At 44.3% G+C, this 21,907-nt stretch overlaps 1 protein-coding gene and 1 long non-coding RNA gene across 6 annotated transcripts in view; one reads left to right on the top strand and one right to left on the bottom strand.

The window, feature by feature from the left end:
- The window catches only part of ATF3 (activating transcription factor 3), a 36,744-nt gene that overhangs the window by 5,017 nt on the left and 9,820 nt on the right, over positions 1–21,907 (bottom strand). Inside the window, exons 1-3 of one of the 5 annotated variants that reach the window (XM_083433205.1) lie at positions 3,180–5,678; positions 2,399–2,816; positions 57–2,350 (exon numbers count right to left, since the gene is read on the bottom strand). In XM_083433205.1, coding sequence (XP_083289331.1) covers positions 57–296 — 240 coding nt within the window. In that variant the 5' untranslated portion in view covers positions 297–2,350; positions 2,399–2,816; positions 3,180–5,678. Of the gene's footprint in view, positions 1–56; positions 2,351–2,398; positions 2,817–3,179; positions 5,679–10,079; positions 11,478–21,907 lie in introns of those variants that run through there. The other 4 variants (XR_014509421.1, XM_083433203.1, XM_083433202.1 and 1 more) reach the window with 4 other exon arrangements.
- On the top strand, positions 9,000–21,559 carry LOC310674255. The gene is made up of 2 exons (XR_014509484.1): positions 9,000–9,368; positions 20,991–21,559. It is a non-coding gene; the product is annotated as an uncharacterized lncRNA (long non-coding RNA).

Below are 21,907 nucleotides of genomic sequence, written 5' to 3'. Positions count from 1 at the left end.
AATAGAACGCCATTACTGAATGTGAAAGCAAAACAAGCAATTAAATAAAGGAGCACCTCTGCTTTCAAAACAGACATTTCCCCAGGTCTGTCCGAAACCATGACTGTGTCCAGCGTGGAGGACATCCTGTGTGACAGGCACTTGTTCTGGATGGCAAATCGCAATTCTTCTTTCACCAGCGGAGTTAGATTTGTGAAGTCTTCAAAACCCAGGGACACCGAAGGAGACAGGCACGGGACAATGGCAGTGGCGCTGACTTCCGAAGCAGACACCTGGCCAGGGTGTTGGAGCATCATTTTGCTGAAAAAGAAGAATAAGAATGACTCTTTCTGAATTTATCAGGACTGTGTGTGTGTTTGTCAGATGGTCGTTTAACTCTCAACTAAGACCTGATTTAGAAAATATGACTTTTGGATGTGGAATAATTCCTGAAACTCTGGGCCGTGACCCGTCATTATATATTGATAGAATGGTTGCCCATGAATTGTATCCATGTAAGTCCTACTCAGAGTAGGTCTGTTGAAATCAATGGGCTTAAGTCAGTCATGCCCATGTGATCATTTCAATGGATCTGCTCTAGGTACAACTTAGTTGGATATATATATATATATCTTAGTTCACATGATTATTTAATCCTGACATTTCTATCTTGCCCTTCCTGTAAGGAGCTCCAGGAAGCATACATGGCTCCCCCTCCCTGTCTTAACCTCACAACAACCCTGTGAAGTAGACTAGGCTGAGAGAAGGGAAGTGGTCCAATGTCACCCAGTAAGCTTCATGGCCACAGCGGGTGGCGCTGTGGTCTAAACCACAGAGCCTAGGACTTGCCGATCAGAAGGACAGCGGTTTGAATCTCTGCAACGGGGTGAGCTCCCGTTGCTCAGTCTCAGCTCCTGCCCACCAGGCAGTTCAAAAGCACGTCAAAGTGCAAGTAGAGAAGGTAGAGAAGCCGAGAAGGTAAACAACGTTTCTGTGTGCTGCTCTGCTTCACCAGAAGCGGCTTAGTCATGCTGGCCACATGACCCGGAAGCTGTATGCCGGCTCCCTCGGCCAATAAAGCAAGATGAGTGCCGCAACCCCAGAGTCGGCCACAACAGGACCTAATGGTCAGGGGTCCCTTTACCTTTACCTTTAAGCTTCATGACTGAGTGGGGCTTTGAACCCTGGTCTCCCAGGCCCCAGGAGACTCTAACCAGTACACCACATTGGTGCTCTCTTTCCATACACACACTCTCACACACATTACACAAAGCACCCTTGATAAACAACTTAAATGCAACTATAAACCGACAATATAACTCAATAGGAAGCAATTCAAAACTAACATTGCCAGGTTTTTTGTACCATTTGGTATAATACTGCCACATACTGGCAGCTGGGTGAGCAACTTCTAACCAAACAGGAAATGTGAGAGGCAATATATAAGTTATATAAGTTACATGGGATTTTGTGCAATAATTGCACCGCAAGTTGAACTGGGTCACTTGTGCTGATTAATTAATCTCCCAGTCTTATGTTTAGGCTGGCAGGGATTCGCCCAGTGTTTGTGCAGTTTAGGCGTGTCAGATACACTAAATCAGTGCACCCAGTGCTCAAGAAATCTCTCGCCTGCAATGTGGCTCATTCGCACATGCAGCTGCACATATATCCAGCCATAGGAATCTATCACAGGAGTCATCCTGAGAAGCTCCATTTTATTAGAGGAAGCAATAAAACGCTGCAAAATCTTATTAACAGCAAAATCTATCACAATTAGCTTCGTAATACATAAGCCAATTACTGCCTCTGGGCATTTGTGTACATAAATGAAGCCATCATGCTGTCAAACTAGATTTGATCTATGCAGTATCCATTGTAATTATAGCTTCAGGGAATAGTTGGAGTTCATTATGGTCTCCCACGCCAGTGGAAGTTGCACCCTTTTGCACCGGCAGTAGATAAGTGTGCTTAAGGAAAAAAATAAGATTTGAAGGCACAGCTTCAAGCGGCAAAACAAGACACACTGCCATTGCTGCTATCTACAAACACATTTCTTCATCCTGCACGCCAACAAGGCAGCAGTATTGTCACAGTTCAATGACATGTTCCAATCAGGCAAAAGCACTTGAGAGTGCAGCGCAGGGCTGATCTGGGGAGAAGCTCATGGGCCAGACAGACAGCTCTGAAGCTTCGCATTCAGACCTCAGGCCACAGGTTCTTCAGACCTGATACAGATAGTTACGTTTGTTGGTCCCACACATGTTTCCCACAGGCATCTGGTTGGCCACTGTGAGAACAGGATTCTGGACTAGATGGGCCATTGACCACGCCCAGGAGGCTCTTCTTACATTTTGCTACTTGTATGTAGGCACTGTTTGCATGCATTGGAAATACGTGGCTCCCTACCATGGCAAAATACATGCATTTCAGCCATCTACGTAAGGGTTTTATTTTTATTTCAACACAGAAGTAAGGATTTTATGATGTGCAAAGTGAATCCTAGGCATACCCCCTCCAAAAACAACAGCAGTAGAAAACCAAAAGTTTATTGACCTCCTGATTATGAGAGCGAAGATTTCCTGGAATTGTTTGTTATTTCCATAGACCTTGAGAAACTTATGTAATTCTGCAGAAATCCCCCTGGCCATGGTGAGTCACACCTCAGAAATGCTGATCTCCTTCAATCCTCCATAGAGGTAGGAGATAACTCCAATCAAACCAAGACAGCAAAAGGGCCTTCAGTTTCCAGGTTATCCTTTTGTTTTCAGCTCAGAAGACGGTAATGAAAAGTCGATCAAAGCGGTAAATTAACAAAAGTGGTGTGCCTTAACTGACGTCTTTAATTGATTATAAAAGGTAAAGGTACCCCTGCCCGTACGGGCCAGTCTTGACAGACTCTAGGGTTGTGCGCCCATCTCACTCAAGAGGCCGGGGGCCAGCGCTGTCCGGAGACACTTCTGGGTCACGTGGCCAGCGTGACATCACTGCTCTGGCGAGCCAGAGCCGCACACGGAAACGCCGTTTACCTTCCCGCTGGTAAGCGGTCCCTATTTATCTACTTGCACCCGGAGTGCTTTCGAACTGCTAGGTTGGCAGGCGCTGGGACCGAGCAACGGGAGCGCACCCCACCGCGGGGATTCGAACCGCCGACCTTTCGATCGGCAAGCCCTAGGCGCTGAGGCTTTTACCCACAACGCCACCCGTGTCCCAATTGATTATAGAGATTGCTTAATTCTTCACAGATTAATCTACCCATTTCCCAGTCATATCTTAATAAGCCAGGTCTATGAACTTGTTTTCTAAAAACAAAAACCAGAATGCCAAGATTTTTTTACAATGCCAGTGTTCTGGGTAATTATATGCAGAGTGTGGGGGGGGGTACACAGAGTCCCCATTTATAGGCTGTAAATTATAGCTATGTTTAATAGGCACTTCATGCCAATTCTTGGAGCCCCATTCATTATGTTGGCACTACTGTTGGCATCAACACAAAATTCTGAGGATTTGGGGAATGGCCAAGGTTTCGTTGCACCAGTCCCCTGGCAGAGAAACAGCTGAGAATGCTGGCAGTAATGCGGGACTCCGGAGAGAATTGCTACAGCTTTCCAAAAACCATACTGCTATTAATGTACATTCTCAGCTGTGTTTCAGACAGAATCCTGCAAAGAGGTCTAGGCTGACAGACTCGTCCAAAGATACCGGAGCGAGTTCCATACCTGAGAAAGCAGGAACCAGAATCTGGGTTTCGCACATCCAAGCACAATCCCCCCCCCCCCGTCCCAATGTCTCTTTACTAAATATTATTTGCTGCTGTAGTTTCTGTTTGATGAGCCGTCATGTACAGTCCATCGAACACAGCAGTGCTTGGTGCCCATGTTGACCGATAGGGCAGAAGGCAAGGAGGCAAACAGTAGGGGGAGCCAGATCCAACAACAGGCAGAGGCAACTAATTCCATTGTCACTATCCTCTTCCTTGCTGAATTTTGCAAGAGCAATACTAAGACTTAAGGAGTAGGAAGCTGACAGGTGCCGTACATAGGAAGTCAGGTAGGTGGGGTTTGCCTCCACCAATGTAACTGTGTGGGTCCCAAGCTCAAGGAATGGAGGATGCCTTGTTTGTTAAAGTCACTTGAACACAAAGAACACCTCACATCCAGCAATTGGGCCTCTCTTAAGAGCTGATGCAAGACGAAGGCAAGGTCTTTATGCATTCATCTTGTGATCATTCAGTGACACACAGAGGCAGACTGAAACATTCTGCAGCCAGATGGAGCCAAATAAAAACATTTCACAGCCAATGTATGCAGTACTGAGCACTGCATTTCCAAATGATTAAAAAGGCAAGATCTGATGGCCTCTCCCCATGTGGTGTTCACATATCAAAGGCTCCCCATTTATTCGTCAACATTTCTGCCTTTTAAACAGGGTGACAGCTAAGCACAAAACAAAAACAGCTCCACCACACAACTTAAATGTCAGGAGCTGCCTTATATCAAAGAAGAAGAAGAAGAATTATAGAGTTGGAAGGGACCCTATGGGTCACCTAGCCCACCCACCCCCAGCAATGCATATATTTAGCATTTAAATAATGAGTGTTTTATCCTGAATTTCAAAAGTCATTGGTCCATTTAGTTCAGTATTATCTACTCTTCCTCGACAAGTGAAGGTCTTTGCTACCCCCACCCCAAGACCTACAACCAGAGATATTTTCTTTTAATCTGAGGGCACTTCCACATAGCAGTTTATTGTAGATGAGATCCTGCACACAAGCTTTGTGCAACAGCCACGTAACATCCTACTCATACAAAATGTCATCGTATGTTATTTTCTCAATTAATCCAGATTTTCCTTTCCTCCAGAAAATATGATGAGTTAAAAAAAACCCCACAGAAACAGTAAATGTAGTTTAAAATAGGGCTGCTGGATATAGGATGGCATTTTGATGAGCATGCCATCACGTAGACTCTGAGGAAAATTTGTGTGCATGAGCAGCATCAAGTCCGCAATAAAGGCTACATGCACAGCATTCATTTAATGTACAATAATTATAGCACATTGCCCACCCCAAGAATTCTGGGAAATGTAGTTTACCCCCACACTTTCCAGCACCCAGAACAAACTACCATTCCCAGAATTCTTTGTGGGTGCTTTAAATTGCTACCCTGGGCTCCTTCAGGAAGGTGAAATACAGATTCAATAAATATAATTTAAGTATATGGTGTGTACACAGTCCAAACTACCCAGAGATACTAGAGATTGACCCTGAGACCTTTAACATATGAGGGATCTGCTCTACTGTATCACTGAGCAAAGGCCACCTGCCAGGCCCGGCCCACCCATGAGGCAAGGTGAGGCAACTGCCTCAGGCAGCAGGATCCACAAGGGCAGCAGATCCTGAGGTAGATCTTTATTCCCCGTCTTGTTCCTGAGGTAGATCTTCACTCACTCCTTCTTCCCTGAGAGGGAGGGGGTGCCATTTTGTAATTCGCCTCAGGTGCCAAAATGTCTTGAGCAGGCCCTGCCACCCACACCCTATATTTCATGTGGTTCTTCTCTGCATGTTGATCCTTGCTGTGCAACCCTCTGCTGTTCATAGCTTTATTCTAAGCAGCAGGAGAGATTCCAAAAGCTTCCGAGTTCTTTCAACCTGTGCCAATTTGCCCACACATTGTATAAAAGAAGGGTACTCCTGCCGAGATCCTTCAGAGGCCCGCCCACTTAAAAAAAAAGATTGCTGCACACATGCAGGCATCCGTAGGCAAAATAAACACAAGCTATTGTACACCTCCCTGCTTCCTCAGGATTTGTGTTTTAGAACTACCATCAGATAATCCAAGGCTATGGGGCACCCTCTACCTTTAAGGCACATTCGAAACACATTCGTTCCCTCAGAGAATTCTGGGCACTGTAGTTTACCCAACACAGTTACAATTTCCAGCAACCCTTAACAAACTACATTGCCCAGAGTTCTTTGAGGCAGTGTGTACGCAGCCTTATAGACTAATAGCAGACTCCTTCTCCAAGTGTGAAATCTTATAGAAGGAGGAGGAGGAGGAGTTTGGATTTGATATCCCACTTTATCACTACCCGAAGGACTCTCAAAGCGGCTAACATTCTCCTTTCCCTTCCTCCCCCAAAACAAACACTCTGTGAGGTGAGTGGGGCTGAGAGACTTCAAAGATGTGTGACTGGCACAAGGTCACCCAGCAGCTGCATGTGGAGGAGTGGAGACGCGAACCCGGTTCACCAGATTACAAGTCTACCGCTCTTAACCACTACACCACACTAGCTCTCCAAAATGGCACCATCCTCTCACATGGAGAGGGTAGCAATAGCCTGAGGGGAACCCCAAGATTTGCGACAGAAGCACACACAATTTTTTTAGGAAGGGGGGAGGCAAACAGCCCAATGAGGACTGGGCCTGCTCAGTGGCTACAGAATGTTTGCTGGCTGTTGGAGTTGAGGTGGCAGGGAATGGAATACAGTATCCTTGAGAAGGGCAAGTCTGGATGGAAAACTGAATAGGAGCGTTCTGTACAGCCAGGTTTGGTTGCAATTCTCTGTTGTGTCATATTTTCCTGCTCATAGCCAGATTTCTGATTCTAATCCCCGAAACCATTTACTCTCAAAGGCTTCTGCTAAAACAAGTGACACATCAAAGATCATGAGGGGAGATCCACACAGTACATTTACCATGCCTGGTGTCCCCACAAAGAATCCTGGGAGCTGTAGTTTGTTAAGGGTGTGCTAAATGTGGCTCTGTGAGAAGGAAACTACATTTCCCAGTATTCTCTGGGTGCAGTTGTGTGCTTTAAATGTGCACTGAATATCTGTTAGAAGTATGGTGTGGGTCTTTAAAAAACTGGGTCACTTTCAGCTAACTTGGTTGACATTAAAAGATTCGCCTTCACATTAAAAATAGAACAAGGCACACTGACCTGATGCTTCACGTGCCTTTCATTTCAGATATTCTCAGAAACCAAAAGTCCTCATTTTATTTTTTGACTGATCCATTTGCTTCCCCACACACCCTGAATATTTCCCCCATCTTACTGATGCAGTAACCTGTTAACCATAGAAGTTAATCTCCCACAGCTTCAAAAGCAATTAAAGTCCACAAGCACCCTGAACTGAACTTGACCTTTTAAGATTTTTGGCATTGCAGTTTGGCCACATATATCTGCTGCTTTCAAAATGGCCAGCTGTTAATATAACGAAGAAAATCAATAAGGCACCAGAAACCGCTCGCGGTCGCCACTTTTTGTGTTGGTGTCCTTACAAAGCCCCTGCTTACATGGCAAGTTGGACAGAAGTATTTGCCGTTTTTGCTCACCATCAACCTTATTCGATGCAAAAAGTGTTTCAGAAATTCACATTGATACTCAGCACTCGTAATCCCTTTGTGGGGTTCGTCAGCCATCATCAACATTTCACTTTTCAGTTGTTTTGGATCAGTGGTTCCCTAACTTTCCCCACAAAGAACTGCTTGAAATCTTCTGAGAGTCTTGGTGGACCACTTAATGATTTTTCTCTCTCTCTCTCTCTGGTAGCATTTGTAATGTGCTGTGGTAAATGCTGGACAGTTTTTAATTGTATTTTTATTGCTTCCATTATTTCTTATTATTAAATTTGTATACAGCACTATACCCACAGGTCTCCTACACATTGTATTGTATTGCAATTTGAGTTTCGCAGAACGAAAGCCATAGAAAATCAGTTAAAATCAAGACGAATGTTTAACAGGATGGACTTCAGCCACTAATCCACAGACACACCACGGACCACCAGAATGAAGCTTATGGGCCGCTGGTGGTCCACAGACTGCAGTTTGGAAGCCTTTGCCTTGAACTACAACTCTTAGCAGCCCCAGCTGAGCAAGCTGGGGCTGGTGGGAATTGTAGTTCCAAATAGCTCAAGGGGACCAGGCTGGCAAAGGCTGCCCTATATCCTTATCACAGATAAACTCGTAAATGCTTTGAATAATCCTAGCTGCATGCTTACTTAAGAGTAGCCCACTTGAATCCAATGGGACTTGCTTCTGAGTAAAAGTGCTTAGGAGGCTATAGCACAGCGAATTTATGCTGTGGGAAATAAAAGTAAGCCTAGAAACCTAGGTACACTTAACTAGGAAATACACACTTATGAGGGAGTAAGTCACATTGAACGCAGTGGAGTTCTGTTGCACTTCGAAGGGTGCACCTGTGCAAGCTTTCTTCTGAGTAAGTTAAGCTGAACTCAGTGGGACTTTCTCCATTTATTTGTTCATTGAATAATTTCTGTATTGCCGTATCGGGGCAGTGTACATGAAAACATAAAGCACTATTTAAAGAATAAAAATTCAGAAATTCCTTAAGGTGACTGGCTAATCAAAAATAAAAATTTAGCAGCTGCAAAGGCTCTTGTTGGCACACAAAAAAAGTCTTCAAGAGATGCATGAAAGTCAAAAGTGAGGGTGGGTGCCTGTCAAATCTCTACCAAGAGAGTATTCCACAGCACAAGACCAGCGAAGCTAAATGCCCGACTTCTAGCTGAGGCTGGTCAATCCTCTAACACTGGGGGCTTCCAAATTAAGCAGAAGTAGGACTGGGCTCCATGGTGCCAATGCTACAGACCTCCTTTGGGAGTAAACGCCATATAACTTGCTGAGACTTACTTCCAAGTAAACATGCACAGGCTGCAGCAAGTCCTGCATTCACCCATAAATAAAATGTTAACGAAACGAAAATGTTAACGTTCTGCCTCTATCTGCATGAAGATTACTTCATCTGGAACCAGCCATATTCATCTACACTTAAAGGAAAGGTAGCCGTATTGGCTTATAAACGAAAAAAATCTGTATTAGGACCATTTATTACATTACGGCATTCAAAAATGTCACAAAACACTGTGCAAACTTTTAAGTTCTCCAGAACTCCTCATCAGGCTAGATGGCAGAACCATCCCTGCTTTGCTTAATCTAGCCCAGTGAAGAGTTCTGGAGAACTCGAAAGCTTGCACATTATTTTGTGGCATTTTGTTTGGCCTAATAAAGATAGTTCCCTCCTATGGATTCTGGAATTAGCAGTTCCACTAAACAAACGTTTAACTGGAGTGTCCCAACTCCAGTCCCAAACATACTGAAGTTTTGAAACAGTCCTATCGATCCCTGCAAGCCTGATCTGCATAAAACCGCCTGCATTCCTATTTTTACAGGTTCCTCTGATAACTCAACGCCGGCGAGTAAAAAACAAATCTGACAGATCGAGCAGGAAGCATCCTATACAAAGCGGCGGAGCGCTCTCGCTACCACGCCGTGCGCCACCGACTGGCGGCTGGAGGCATTGCCACATCGTAGAAAAAGTTAAGCTTTCGAATCTTTTCCGCCAACTCTCGCCATCCCACAACTTACCGTAAGTGATCATCATTTGATTATTATCACTTATAAGTTGCTGTTTTTCTCCCGAAAGTGTTCTGGGAAATTAAAAAGCTGGCGATGACCTGGAAAAACCGCCGCAAAAACCTCTCCACGCGTAGTTTTTACGCAGTTGGAAATATACGATCTTGGGATTAAACAGAACTGCCCCCCCCCCTTTCCCTTGCCGTTTCTTTCCGTCAAAAGAAACAAACAGCAGCAGCATCAATGAAAACCACTGTGCGGTCGCCCAAACTTTAAAGATTGGAGCGCCCGAGGAGGAAACAGGCAAGTTTCTGTTGCTTACGCGAAAGAGAGCGCTCGAGAGAGATCGGTCAAACACTTTGTTCGGATGAATGAACTTTTACTTTCAGTTAGCCTCACTTTTAAAAAGAAAGAAAAAGAAACGTGAACGATTTCACTTCTGACTTCCTCACCTCACTAACTCCACGGAAGAAGAAGAAATCTCACCTACTCAACATTGGATTTGATTGAAAAAGTTCCGAGACCTGAAACGGGATGGATACGCACGTACCGAAAGACGCGCGTTCCCCTCGAGCCTATTTCCCTACCACAGACCACCCCCCCCAAAAAAAAAACCCCACAGTGAAGACAACACCTGAGTGAGCGGGTGAGAGATCCCAGATCTCCTCGTCCCGGTTTCTCTCCGCGATTGCCTTCCCCTTCCTCCGGTGTCTCGCTCCCTTACCTGTTCCTCACCTCTCCTCCTTCGAGTCGTCTTTTCCTTCCCAGTTTCGAAGAGTCGGAGGGTGGAAGAGAAGAGAGGGAAGACTCTCAGGTGAGAGTTTAAGGAATAAAATAAAAAACTCGGGCGGGGTGCGTGGAGTGGGGTTGTCCTTCGAGGCGGGACGGGTGGCGCTGGACAGCAGGAGCGGTAGTAGTAGTAGTGGCAGCCGCGGCTCCTTCGCTCCAAGCGCCGCTCCGCGTCTCTGGCTCCCCGCGAGGTTGCATCACCCCCTTTATATAGCCCGGCGGGCAGCGCTGGTATTTACTCTGGCCGCCGCTCGCGCGCTGATGTCATGCTATTAATAGATCCTTCAGCAAGATCTGGAGGAGGCAGGGGGCGGGGCCCAGGCTGGCGAGGGGGCGGGGCTCCCCGGTGATGCAAGGGCTCCCCCCCCCACACACACACACACCAGGAGGGAGGAGGAGGAGGCGGGGCGCGGGGCGACGCTTTCCCGGGCGCGTTCCTTAAGAGGCAGGCGGAGCGCGCGCCTTGCCCGGGCGGCGGGCCAGGTGGGAACACCCTTCGCGGCGGCATGATCCCTCCATGAGCCAATGGTGCCCAAGCCAGCGCATGACTCCAGATCGCTGGCATCCCGCAGCAAAGCGGGGCCGGGCAAAGGAGAGACGATTAGGAAGGAGGGACAGGAGGGTGCGATGGGGGGGCGTGTTTTTTTTGTTTTTTGTTTTCCCCACTTTCCTGTTTAGGGAAGTTTTTAAAATTTAATGCTGTACTGTTTTTAACACTTGATTGGGAGCCGCCCAGAGTGGCTGGGGAAACTCAGCCAGATGGGCGGGGTATAAATAATAAATTATTATTATTATCATCATCATCATCATCATTATTCCCTTCTCTTTCTAATGAGGATCTGATTGGAACTTTGCGGATGATGCCTTGCCATTTTGTGTAGCTAAAGGAGTTAAAGGACGGGGGGGGGATCTGTCCCCTCCTTTGAGATTTGTGTCTAGACTGTGTGTGGTTTTTTTGTGTGGGATCGGGTGTATCCGCGCCTACCTCGCGGGAGCCGCCGACAACGTCCCCAACCCCCCATTTCTTTGATTTTTCGGTTTTCTTTCTTTAATGAACAGCCGCGAGTGTCCCGTCGCGTCCCAATCCCCCGATTTCGCGCCCGCGCAATATATCTCTCGGGAGAGCGTGAAAACCTTAAATCCAGAATCCCCAGGGATCGTTGAAAACTTTTGGGCGACCCGGCCACTCTCAAAAAAGAGCGTTCCTCTCCCTCTCTCAAATGGACCGAAACCGCACGAGAAAAGACAGCCGAGAAATTGGGGTCAGTGGGATAACTGAATCGAACATACCACATATACATAAATCCCGTCTGCCCGCTTTACGGCAAAAAAAAAGATACTGTAAAGTCATCGAAGAACATCTCTCCTTCCCCGCCGCCCCCGCGCACACACTATTGCCGCCCGAAATTTTCTACTAGAGTTGTTTGTGCTTATCTTAGCATATTGTAGACATCCGTCATTCCCCCTCATTTTATTTTATTTTTTAAATGGTAATGTTCTGATCCTATCTTATTTGCGATTCCACTTTGGAAGGTTCTGTCGCGATCAACTGGATTTCTGTTCCGAATTCCAATAAACTTGCCTTTGGGAACGCGGTGAAGGACAATCACGCAGCCTGACCCTATCCTTATTCGCTCCGAAGAAGTTCTAAGCGTGTGTGCTCAGGATCCCTTGGAATCCTAGGATCCCGAGGGTTATCTAGTCCAACCCCCTGCAATGTGATGGGAGAAGAATAATAAAATAAAAGTTCCTCCTCCTCGAACTCCACTCCTCTGGGACTGTTAAAAATGACGCTTTGCTATGTCATTGAGCTGGGGGGGGGGTCTCTCGACTCGGGGCAGATTCGTCTAAATACAGGCGAAGTGGTGATTCCCCCTCCCATCGCAAATAGCTCCCCACCCGACTTTCTAGGCAAAGGGCGATGCAATCGAGGGCGAAAGAAGGGCTCCTTTTGCATCTTCCTTCGTCGAGGTTTCTTGCGTGTCCCCCACGCTTCCCCGTGCATAAGGAGAATAAAAAGGATGTAAACTGCCGGGAGGCGCCTGCTTTGACGCATTTCCGTCAGGATGCAAAAGAAAAAAGGCGCGCGCACGTGCAGATGTCTAACGTGACTTGTGCCAAATGAAATAAACCCACGCTGTCCACTCCAGAAAGGACTGTGGGCGCTGCGTGGCTGAGTATTGCGAGGCAGACATGCTCCAGGTTCTAGGCACCGACTGGCACGCCTGATCTGTTGACTTCAGCGCAACTTCCGAGTAAGCCTGCCTAGGATCTCTCGAAACAGAAGATGATGGCTATTTTCTGAGAGGTTGGAAAACTCATGTTAGACGGAGCACACATATATTCCCAACTTTAGGAGAAAGTTGCCCCTTAAAACTTAATGTAAAATGCTTCAAGCAGATGAAATCAGTGAGACTTAACTAACCTTACTCCCATTGAATTCACGGGCCTTTTCTAAGTGTGGCTAAATCTGGAGTCAACTCATCATGTGCAAGTAAATTCTATAGTAGATTTCTGCATTGCGGGGATTGGGAAATCAATTCTGTGATTTTATGAGAACGCCCTGGGGTTCGCTTGCCTATATAGGTTTTTGCACCTGACCTAGAGAGCACTTGGGGACTGAGAACCTTTGTAAGGAGAATTTGAAATCTGCATGACTTAAAATCTACATGGAATTTAAAACAGTAAACACTCCACTAGCAACATTTACAGGTGCATACACAGAGAGTGAGACTCAAAGGAGCCTGTAGTATCACATATGTGGGGTAGAAAACCCTACTGAAATCTCAGAGATGCCTTGACAACTGATTCTAGAACTGTCTGACGTGGCTGTGCCACATACAGCCTAATCCTCAAATCTAAGGCCATTTTTACAAATAGCACTTAAATCAGTTTTGCATTTTCTGTTTATTATTTTTAAAATATGCTGTGGAATGCATATTAGCTAGAACTGAAGGGGGCAAGGGAGGAAAATAAGCACCAGAAATTTATTTATTTACATGAGCTGCTAGTGTTTTTTTAGCTTTATGGCTGGTTACAGCTCCCATAAATCTAATAAGAGGGTTTGAGAATTTTGGTTTTATTTTTTACATGAACAAGTTTCACTTTGGAACAGTTCTACCTATCAAGAAGCTTAAAAGTGGCTTCGAATAACTACTTGTTGCAAAGCTCCTCCTAGAAAATAAGTAGTAAACAGGAAAGATGGCATATTGTATACCTATGTCAAATTTTGTGCTGACATCAGACAACTAGAGCTTTCTTTGTCAGGCAGGTAAGACAGAAACATATTTTGTTATTGTTGCACTTCTTACACTTTTAGTATATTAATCACCAGGGGTTTTAGCTACTATCGGAAGTGTTTTTTAAAAATATGTGCATTAGGGCTTGCCGATCAGAAGGTCGGTGGTTCAAATCCCCGCGACAGGGTGAGCTCCTGTTGCTCGGTCCCTGCTCCTGCCAACCTAGCAGTTCAAAAGCACGTCAAAGTGTAAGTAGATAAATACCGGTAGGTACCACTCCAGCGGGAAGGTAAACGGCATTTCCATGCACTGCTCTGGTTCTCCAGAAGTGACTTAGTCATGCTAGCCACATGACCCGGAAGCTGTACGTTGGCTTCTTCGGCCAGTAAAGCGAGATGAGCACCGCAAACCCACAGTCATCCGCGACTGGACCTAACGGTCAGGGGTCCCTTTACCTTTACCTTTTGCATTAGATAAAGCTGAGAAGTTGTCTTTCAATTCTGTGTGATCTGGGGAAATAAACAATCTGCACACTCATCTATTAACAGTAAATTAGCCAATGGAAGATAACCAAGATTTGTGAGCCAATTCCCTTTTCTAATATCCCAAATGGAACCTTAACTCCACACTTGAACAATATATTTCAGCCGTGGAAAAATACTCTCAGTTTTAAGCTGGATCTAGTTGGAAGTTTCCCATTGATTTTCACAGAACTTGCATGCAAGTAATTGTGCTGCCCAAGGCTGCAGCTCTGTGCATATCTTATCTAAAACCTATTTCCTACAAACTTCTGTGAGACTTCATTTCGGAATAAACCCATTTGTGGTCAACCTGCAAAAAAGTATGATGGTGCCAGAAGCTCAGTTGCACAAAGTTTCTGTCGTTCCGCTTGAGCCAGTATAATTTCAAAAACCCTAAGCAAATATTATGTATAACAAAGATCTGCTTAAACAAAATAAACAGTAGATACCTATTTCTCAGACCACAAACCCAAACCGCTGGAGGGAATCAAGTACGGTATATCATGGGTAGAGAGAACATAAATGGACAGCAGAACTTAGGAAGACCTCAATGCCTTCCATCTTGAAGAACTGTTGCCAGTCAAAGTAGTAGATTCTCCATACTGGGCTAGACATCCTGAATATTGATATGAAACAGTTCTGTATGTTGATATGATACTTTTTATTCCACTTACTTCTGTTGATTAACAAATGTAAACTTTCCACCAAAGTATTACTTTCCTTGAAGAGCTCTATGTAGGAACATCCAAGCTGTTCTATAGCAGTGCCTGCAACAGAGGTTGGTTTGTGGATCACTGGTGATCCACAAGCTTCATTCAGGCGGTCTGTGGCACATCTGTTTTGTGATGGAAGACAGGATATGGAACATCCATCACATTACATACTCATATTGATTTTTAATTGCATTTTTACCGCTTTCATTTCTTGTACTGTGTTTAGCTGTGTTACAATTCGGATTCTACAAAATCCAAATTGCAATACAATATTTAAGAAACAAAATCAGCAATTAAAAGGCAATTAAAAATCCATGCTGCATCTAAGCACAGCATATTACAATCACTACAGCAGGCAGGGAAATCATTGAGTGATCTACCAAGATCCCCACCAGTTTTCAAGCAGTCCATGGGAAAAATAGGGAACTGCTGGTCTCTCTGGAATTCCAAGCAGGAGTCTTTTCCAGCTGGGAAATGCTAGGGGTTTTGTGTATGCAGATGGTATTCTCTTCCACTGAGCTATGGTAGTTTTACCCAAAATGAAGGTGGTTCCAAAAATATGAACAAAGTCTTTGCTTTCTGTGGTTTTCTTTTCCCCTTTGGACTGACACAGTCCCAGTATACCAGAATGTGAACGACCACTGCAAATCTGCTGTTTCAAGGGAACTTTTAAGAAGCAGATTTATTCCATTGCCTCCCCCTGCAAATGAGTTCATTTGCTCCTTACCTGTGAAATTCTTGACGCCAACCTCATTAGGCAGACCCTAACTATCCATAAGGAGATCTGATTGCCGCAACTTCTGGAATCTTGGACTGCAGGAAATTGGCCATTCCTGCTGTAGATTAAATGAAAAGAAAACATATCTAACAGGTACCTACCTAGAAGTAAATAGATATGAAGCATATGAAAATGCAGCACTCCAAACGTAAGAACAGCCCTGCTGCATCATGCCAGTAAAACCTGAATTTACTGTGGGAACATTTGGTTGAAGTTTACAATACGACAGCGATAGATTGGGGCAACAGAGTGTGACACTAGCAGCTATACAACTATCCATAGTTTCTATTAAAAAATTGGAAATAGGTTGCAAAAAGAAACGTGATAGAACAGAAATGTACCACGAGAACACTGACTATTTTATTATTTTATTTATTAAATGAAAATTGCCCATCCATTTTTCAAGATAATTAGTAATTAACATACTGTTGGGATGTTTCCCCAAAGGTTCCTAAAATTATATCAAAAGAACTCTTAAGGCAGCACTCCTAAAACTACTTATTGGGGATCAAGCCTCGCTGACTACAGCATACATTACATTAATATTATTATTAGATGTATCTTTCCTTTATTCCCACAGGAGCCCAGGGTGGCAAACATGAAAATGTCAAAACAGTAGAGCTTGAAGGAAAACATATTTAAAACAAGTAAAACCATCTAGAACATTTAAAAACAAAAACTATCCAAACACCACCTCAAGGTTGCCATGACCAATATCTATCAGCCATCAAATGTCTGGGTAATTTGGAATGTCTCTAAATTTCTCCTGAAAATCAGTAGTGTGGGAGACAGATCTTACCAGGTGGGCATTCGATAGATAGAGATCACCAGGAAAGTCAACACCAAGCACACAACAGCCACGTGTGGGACCACTAATAGGGTCTCCTCTGCTAATCATAGGGCCCAGTATAGTTTATTCTGGGGAGCTGCATTATATGCATCAGTTTGCACTACAAATGTATAACCACAGAATGCTGTTCTAGGGATTCTGCTGTGGTTCTCATTGTATTGTTCTGTTTTCTTCCATTTCCCCTTTTTGATTTTGTGCTTTGTGTTTTCGAATCGCTCAGAGACTTCTCACGTGGCAAGCCAGGAATAAATTGAATAAATAACAATAATGACAACACCCAAATGATCAGCAGCTACATGCTACGAAATGCCACCGTTTAATCATACAGGTATACCTCATGACGTCCTTTCTCCTTTAAATATTGTTGCCTAAACGAGTAACAAGAAAACAGAAGCTGAAATTGAAACAGATGTGTTGAGCACAAACAATCTAGTTCCTCCATTTAAGATTAGAATTAGCCCATAAATGAAAACTGGGTTTAGAACTAACCCAGAAGTAATCTTTCTAGTCAACTTCTTGGAGTGGCTATGGGTCTTAAGACTAACATGCCTATCAAGGTAAATGGGTAATAGATTTGAACAATACTCTCTCAGATGGAGTCTGGACATAGCTGTCAACCTTTCCTTTTTTGCAGGAAATTCCTGCAAAATTATTCCAGCGCCGTTTCCCGCTGCTATCCCGGATTGTTAGATATCCCATAGACTGTCCCTGGGACAGGTGAGGCTGCTGATCCCTTATTTTCAAATCTGAAAGTTGACAGCTATGACTCTGAGTTGCCAAAAAGTATAGTTTTGCTTGACATGATTCAGCACCATTGGTGTATTATTCTGTAAAGGCTTCAATAAAATATATTTAATCAGTCCTGGGACAATTGCTGGTGGTACAGGAAACAAAGGTACAACCTTCCCCTTGTTGATTCCAGGGAAATGTTCAAAAATGTCAAAATACTGGAAATTATTATTGGATCGTTGATAGGATGATCCAATATAGGAGCCCACTAGAATATCCTAGTTTTGTTGAGGTTTTTTGAAAAAAGATGTGGTAGAACCAGAAGACCTAGAAATTATTGTTGTGTTTTTATAGCTACAGAAACAGCAGTTGCACAGAAGTGGGAGAACTATCCAGAGAGCTAGATGTGTTAGTCTGCTGTAGCAAAAACAAAGAGTTTTCAGGATTCTTAAATACTTAGGCTGCAATCCTAACCATGTCTATTCAACAGTAGGTCCTGTTGAATTCAATGTGGCTTAATCCCAGGTAACGGGTTAGGATTGCAGCCTATCACATTTATTTTGGCATAAACTGTCGTGTCCCATCAGAAGTGGAATCTAGTCTGTGAAAGTTTATGTCGTAATAAATGTGTATTTAAGGTGGCTTAAGACTGTTGGTTTGTGGCAAAAAGAATTCACCATCTACAGGGAAATAGTTGCATAGGGTCTGGTAGATACAACTTTGACTTCCATAATCCATAGCAAAGAAGGAAGACTAATTAGCCATTGTTTTCAAGGAAGCAGGTTTTATTTGTGGTGCATGGGAACAGCAAAGTACAAGATAATGTCCAGGCACATGCCTTTGTTGAAACCCTAATGATTTATTCGTAACCACAATTATTTCCCAAAATACTGTTGTAAGATTTATCTATAATTTATACAATAATGTGAATTTTTTTCCTTTAAAAAACGCCAACTGTTTTAAGATAAGGCCATTGTGACATATTCAGGAATGCAGTTCCTGTAGACAATAGAAGCTGGGGTTGTTCCTGAAATGTTGAAACCACTTTAGCATGAAGCACTCAGACAGATTTGTGGAGGATGAAGCTATCAGTGCCTTCTAGCTAAAATAGCTATGTTTTACCACCACCATCAGTGTACTCCTGAATACTAGCTACTGGGAATCACATGTGGGGTAAGTGCCGTTGCACCCAAGTCTTGCTTGTGGACTTCCCATAGGTTGGCCACTGGAGAATGCTGGACCTTTTGGTTTGATCCAGTACACATTTTCTTATGTTCTTAATCTAGTTGTTGAGATTGGGAGACTTTGGCCAAGTACTGACAACCATATGTCAGGAGTGCTCTGATGGTGTTTCCTGCTTGGCAGGGGGTTGGACTCGATGGCCCTTGTGGTCTCTTCCAACTCTATGATTCTATGATTCTACTGCTGTTGAACGCTCTCCATTGATTTCACTGGGGCTTCTACTGTATCCTTTGACCTTCACCTTCCATTCACATATGCCCCTGCCTTATATTGAGTACAGCCCAGTATTCTCTGCTCTAGTAACAACTTCCTATAACCTCAAGCGGAGACCTGGGACTCAGCTAGATTGGTAAGGAAAAAGTGTTTTATATGTGTTGCATGTGTGATATAACACTGTGTACAAGACTCCTGACGGCTTTGCTCATGTGGGTCATAGGAACATGCAAGCCCACTCACTACAACAAGGTGATGATCCAGCGAGTGAGCTATTGTACTACCAATCTTACTGTATGCTTGTGAAACATGGACCACTTATAAACTCCATCTCCAACTCCTCGAAAGATTCCATCAACATTGTCCCCGAATATTTTTACACATCACTTGAGAAGACAGGCAAACTAATGCCAGTGTACTGAAAGAAGCAAAGATCACCAATGTCAAAGCAACAATTCTTCAACATCAACTTCGTTGGACTGGTCATGTTGTGCGGGTGCCTGATTATCGTCTTCCAAAGCAACTACTCTATTCTAAACTTTAAAATGGGAAGCGTAGTGCTGGTGGTCAACAAAAGAGGTTCAAAGACTCTCTCAAGGCAAATCTAAAAAGATGTAGCATAAACATAGACAACTGGGAAACACTGGTCTGCGAGCGCTCCAACTGGAGAACAGCCTTTACCAAAGGTGTCATCGACTTCGAAGATGCCCATCTCAGGATGAAAGGGAAAAACATGCTAAGAGGAAGGCACGCTTGGCAAACCCTCACTGTGATCAACTCCCATCCGGAAACCTATGTCCCCACTGTGGAAGGACGTGTGGATCCAGAATTGGCCTCCACAGTCACTTACGGACTCACTGTTAAGACCATATTTATGGAAGACAATCTTACTCGGCTCGAGTGATCACCAAAGAAGAAGAAGATAACATTGTGACACCAGATGGCACTGTGGAGTCCCGTCTTTCCCTACTGGATTTCCCTGTATGAGTTTACAATACGTCTAACTGAATCGCTTCTTTGACGTGTCTAGATCCAGCCCTGCTACCTTCAGTTCTTTTAACTGGAAATGTCTGCAATCTTATTATACATGTGAAGCATAGGCTCTCAAACTCTGGTCTGTGAGCTGCATTCAGGCAATCTATAACAAGGTTGCAGAACATTCTGGAATAGCTGTAGTTGGGCCTGTACTTAATTGCGGTTCCCCACCCGCCATGGAAATCGAGGCCATTTTGAAGCAGGGCTAGATGATGAAACAAGCTAAGAAAGCTGCGGCCTCCATGATTTTCATAATAGTGGTTTTGAGAATTATGCCAGAGCAGAAGGGGGAAAATATTCTATTTGTATTTAATCCAAGAGCACGCCCACTGTATTAGAAATGCAACACTATGGTTATTAAAATTAGAGTTATTTGTCTCCTGAGACAGACAGATGCCAGCAACAATTTAGGTGCTATATTTTATAGAACAAAGGAAGTTTATTCAGTGATTCACTGAGACCCTCAGCAATTTTCAAGCATTCCATGGAGTGGGAACCTCTCATGTAAAGCTTATACTGTTTCACTGAGCTGTTGCTGCCTCTTCTTCTGGGATAATGCCTCTCCCAGTATGCCCCACGGAGGACCCTAGAGGTCCCGGGCCCTAAGGAAGTTAGATTAGCCCCAACCAGAGGCAGGGCCTTTTCAACTCTGGCTCCGGCCTGGTGGAACGCTCTGCCTCATGAGACCAGGGCCCTGCGGGATCTGATTTCTTTCCGCAGGGCCTGTAAGACAGAGTTGTTCCACCTGGCCTTTGGCTTAGAATCATTTGATTCCCTCCCCCTCTTTCTTTTTCCTTTCTCCTCCTGTGATGAGGCTGCATCCTAATGTTTTAATGTTGTATTTTAATCTTGTTTTTTAAATTGCATTTTAATCAACTTGTTTTTATTATTGATTGTTAGCCGCCCTGAGGCCGGTCTTGGCTGGGGAGGGCGGGGTATAAATCATTTTTTTTAATTAATAATAATATGGTGCAGATCCCATTAAAAGCTAATCACTGCTTTTAAAAAGTATGTTAGCTTTGCTCTCAGGTGCAGTGAACTTACATCTGAAGGAGGGCAGGCTAATTTGTGGCCCTCCAGATGTTGAACTACACTCCCATGAACCCCACCCTGCATGGGAGTTGTCGTTCAGCAACAACTGGAGGGCCAGACAGGTTCGCCACCCTGATCTAAGGTTTGTTATTTTCAAAAGCGGTTTAAAGGTTATTGCAAAACTTGAGGACATAATGGGAAATGGTGTAGTTTGTCATTAACTAGGTACTATATAGCTCTCTGTCACAATTTATGTCTGTGTTCAATTCCTGGCATCTCGCATTAAAAGGATCAGGTAGCAGCCAATGGGAAAGAGTTATGCCTGAGACCCTGACCTGCCAATCACAGTAGACAGTGCTGGACTGGATAGGCCCATGTGTGTGCAGTGAAGCTGATGTTTCTCAGTAAATTTTACGTCTCTTTCCCCACTAGCTGTTCACATCAGCACAGCTTCATCAGTGTTAGATTCATTTATGTTTTTGTATCCTCCCCAGGAGTGTTGACAGGCCAGGGATGTCTTTTTCACACTGTGGCTAGAGACGAATCAGGAGCAGCTTAAGGACTTCAGTCAGTGTGAAGCTGGTTTGAGAAACAACACATCAAACGGTAGTATTTTATAAGAAAGTACAGGATATCATATGTATTTAGGATAATGTGTGTGCGCGTGAATTCAGATTAAAAATCCAGCGCTGGAAATGCATTGAGTGCACAGTGAATGTGTGAACTCAGTCTTGGTATTACAAGGCACCTTCGTATGTCCAAAGTTTTGGAGTAGAGCATGACAAGCTTTGCAGGGATGGGGCACTAGGTATCATCACTGGCATCTTGGATTAAAGGATCAAGGGTTGGGGAAATTTCTCGCCTTGAGACACTATGAGCTGGGCTAGGTGGGATCAATGTTGTGACTCAGTCAAAGGCATCTTCCTGTGCACTTTGTACAAAATGTTAGCATAATAATAGACATTACCATTAATGTGTTTTCCGTGGGAATCATCGCATTTCCCCAGCTACAACATCATTCAGTTTCAGTGCAATAACCCTGCAATAAAACCTTGAAGAATGACATTTGGACCAAAGTGTATTTAATGGGAAACAAATGTGCATTTGTTTATTTTTTAATACAAACAAAAGTGATTGAATAGGAAGTACCGTATTTTTCGCCCTATAGGACACACTTTTTGCCCTCCAAAAATGAAGGGGAAATCTGTGTGCATCCTATGGGGCGAATACAGGATTTCGCTGAAGCTTGGAGAGCGAGAGGGGTCACAGAGCTCCCTAGGCTGCGGATAGCAGCCTGTCACTTGGCGCGTGGGGCGCCCTGAAGCCGACCGCCCAGCACGCTGGGCAGACATCCGCAGCGTGGGGAGCCCTGCGGGAGTTCCTGCAGGGCTCCCCACGCTGTGGATAGCAG

Source organism: Podarcis tiliguerta (assembly GCF_965153285.1).
Source record: "Podarcis tiliguerta genome assembly, chromosome: 3".
NCBI lineage: Eukaryota > Metazoa > Chordata > Lepidosauria > Squamata > Lacertidae > Podarcis > Podarcis tiliguerta.
The sequence above is the reverse complement of the archived record's forward strand: the minus strand, read 5'-3'. Positions and strand labels throughout refer to the sequence as shown.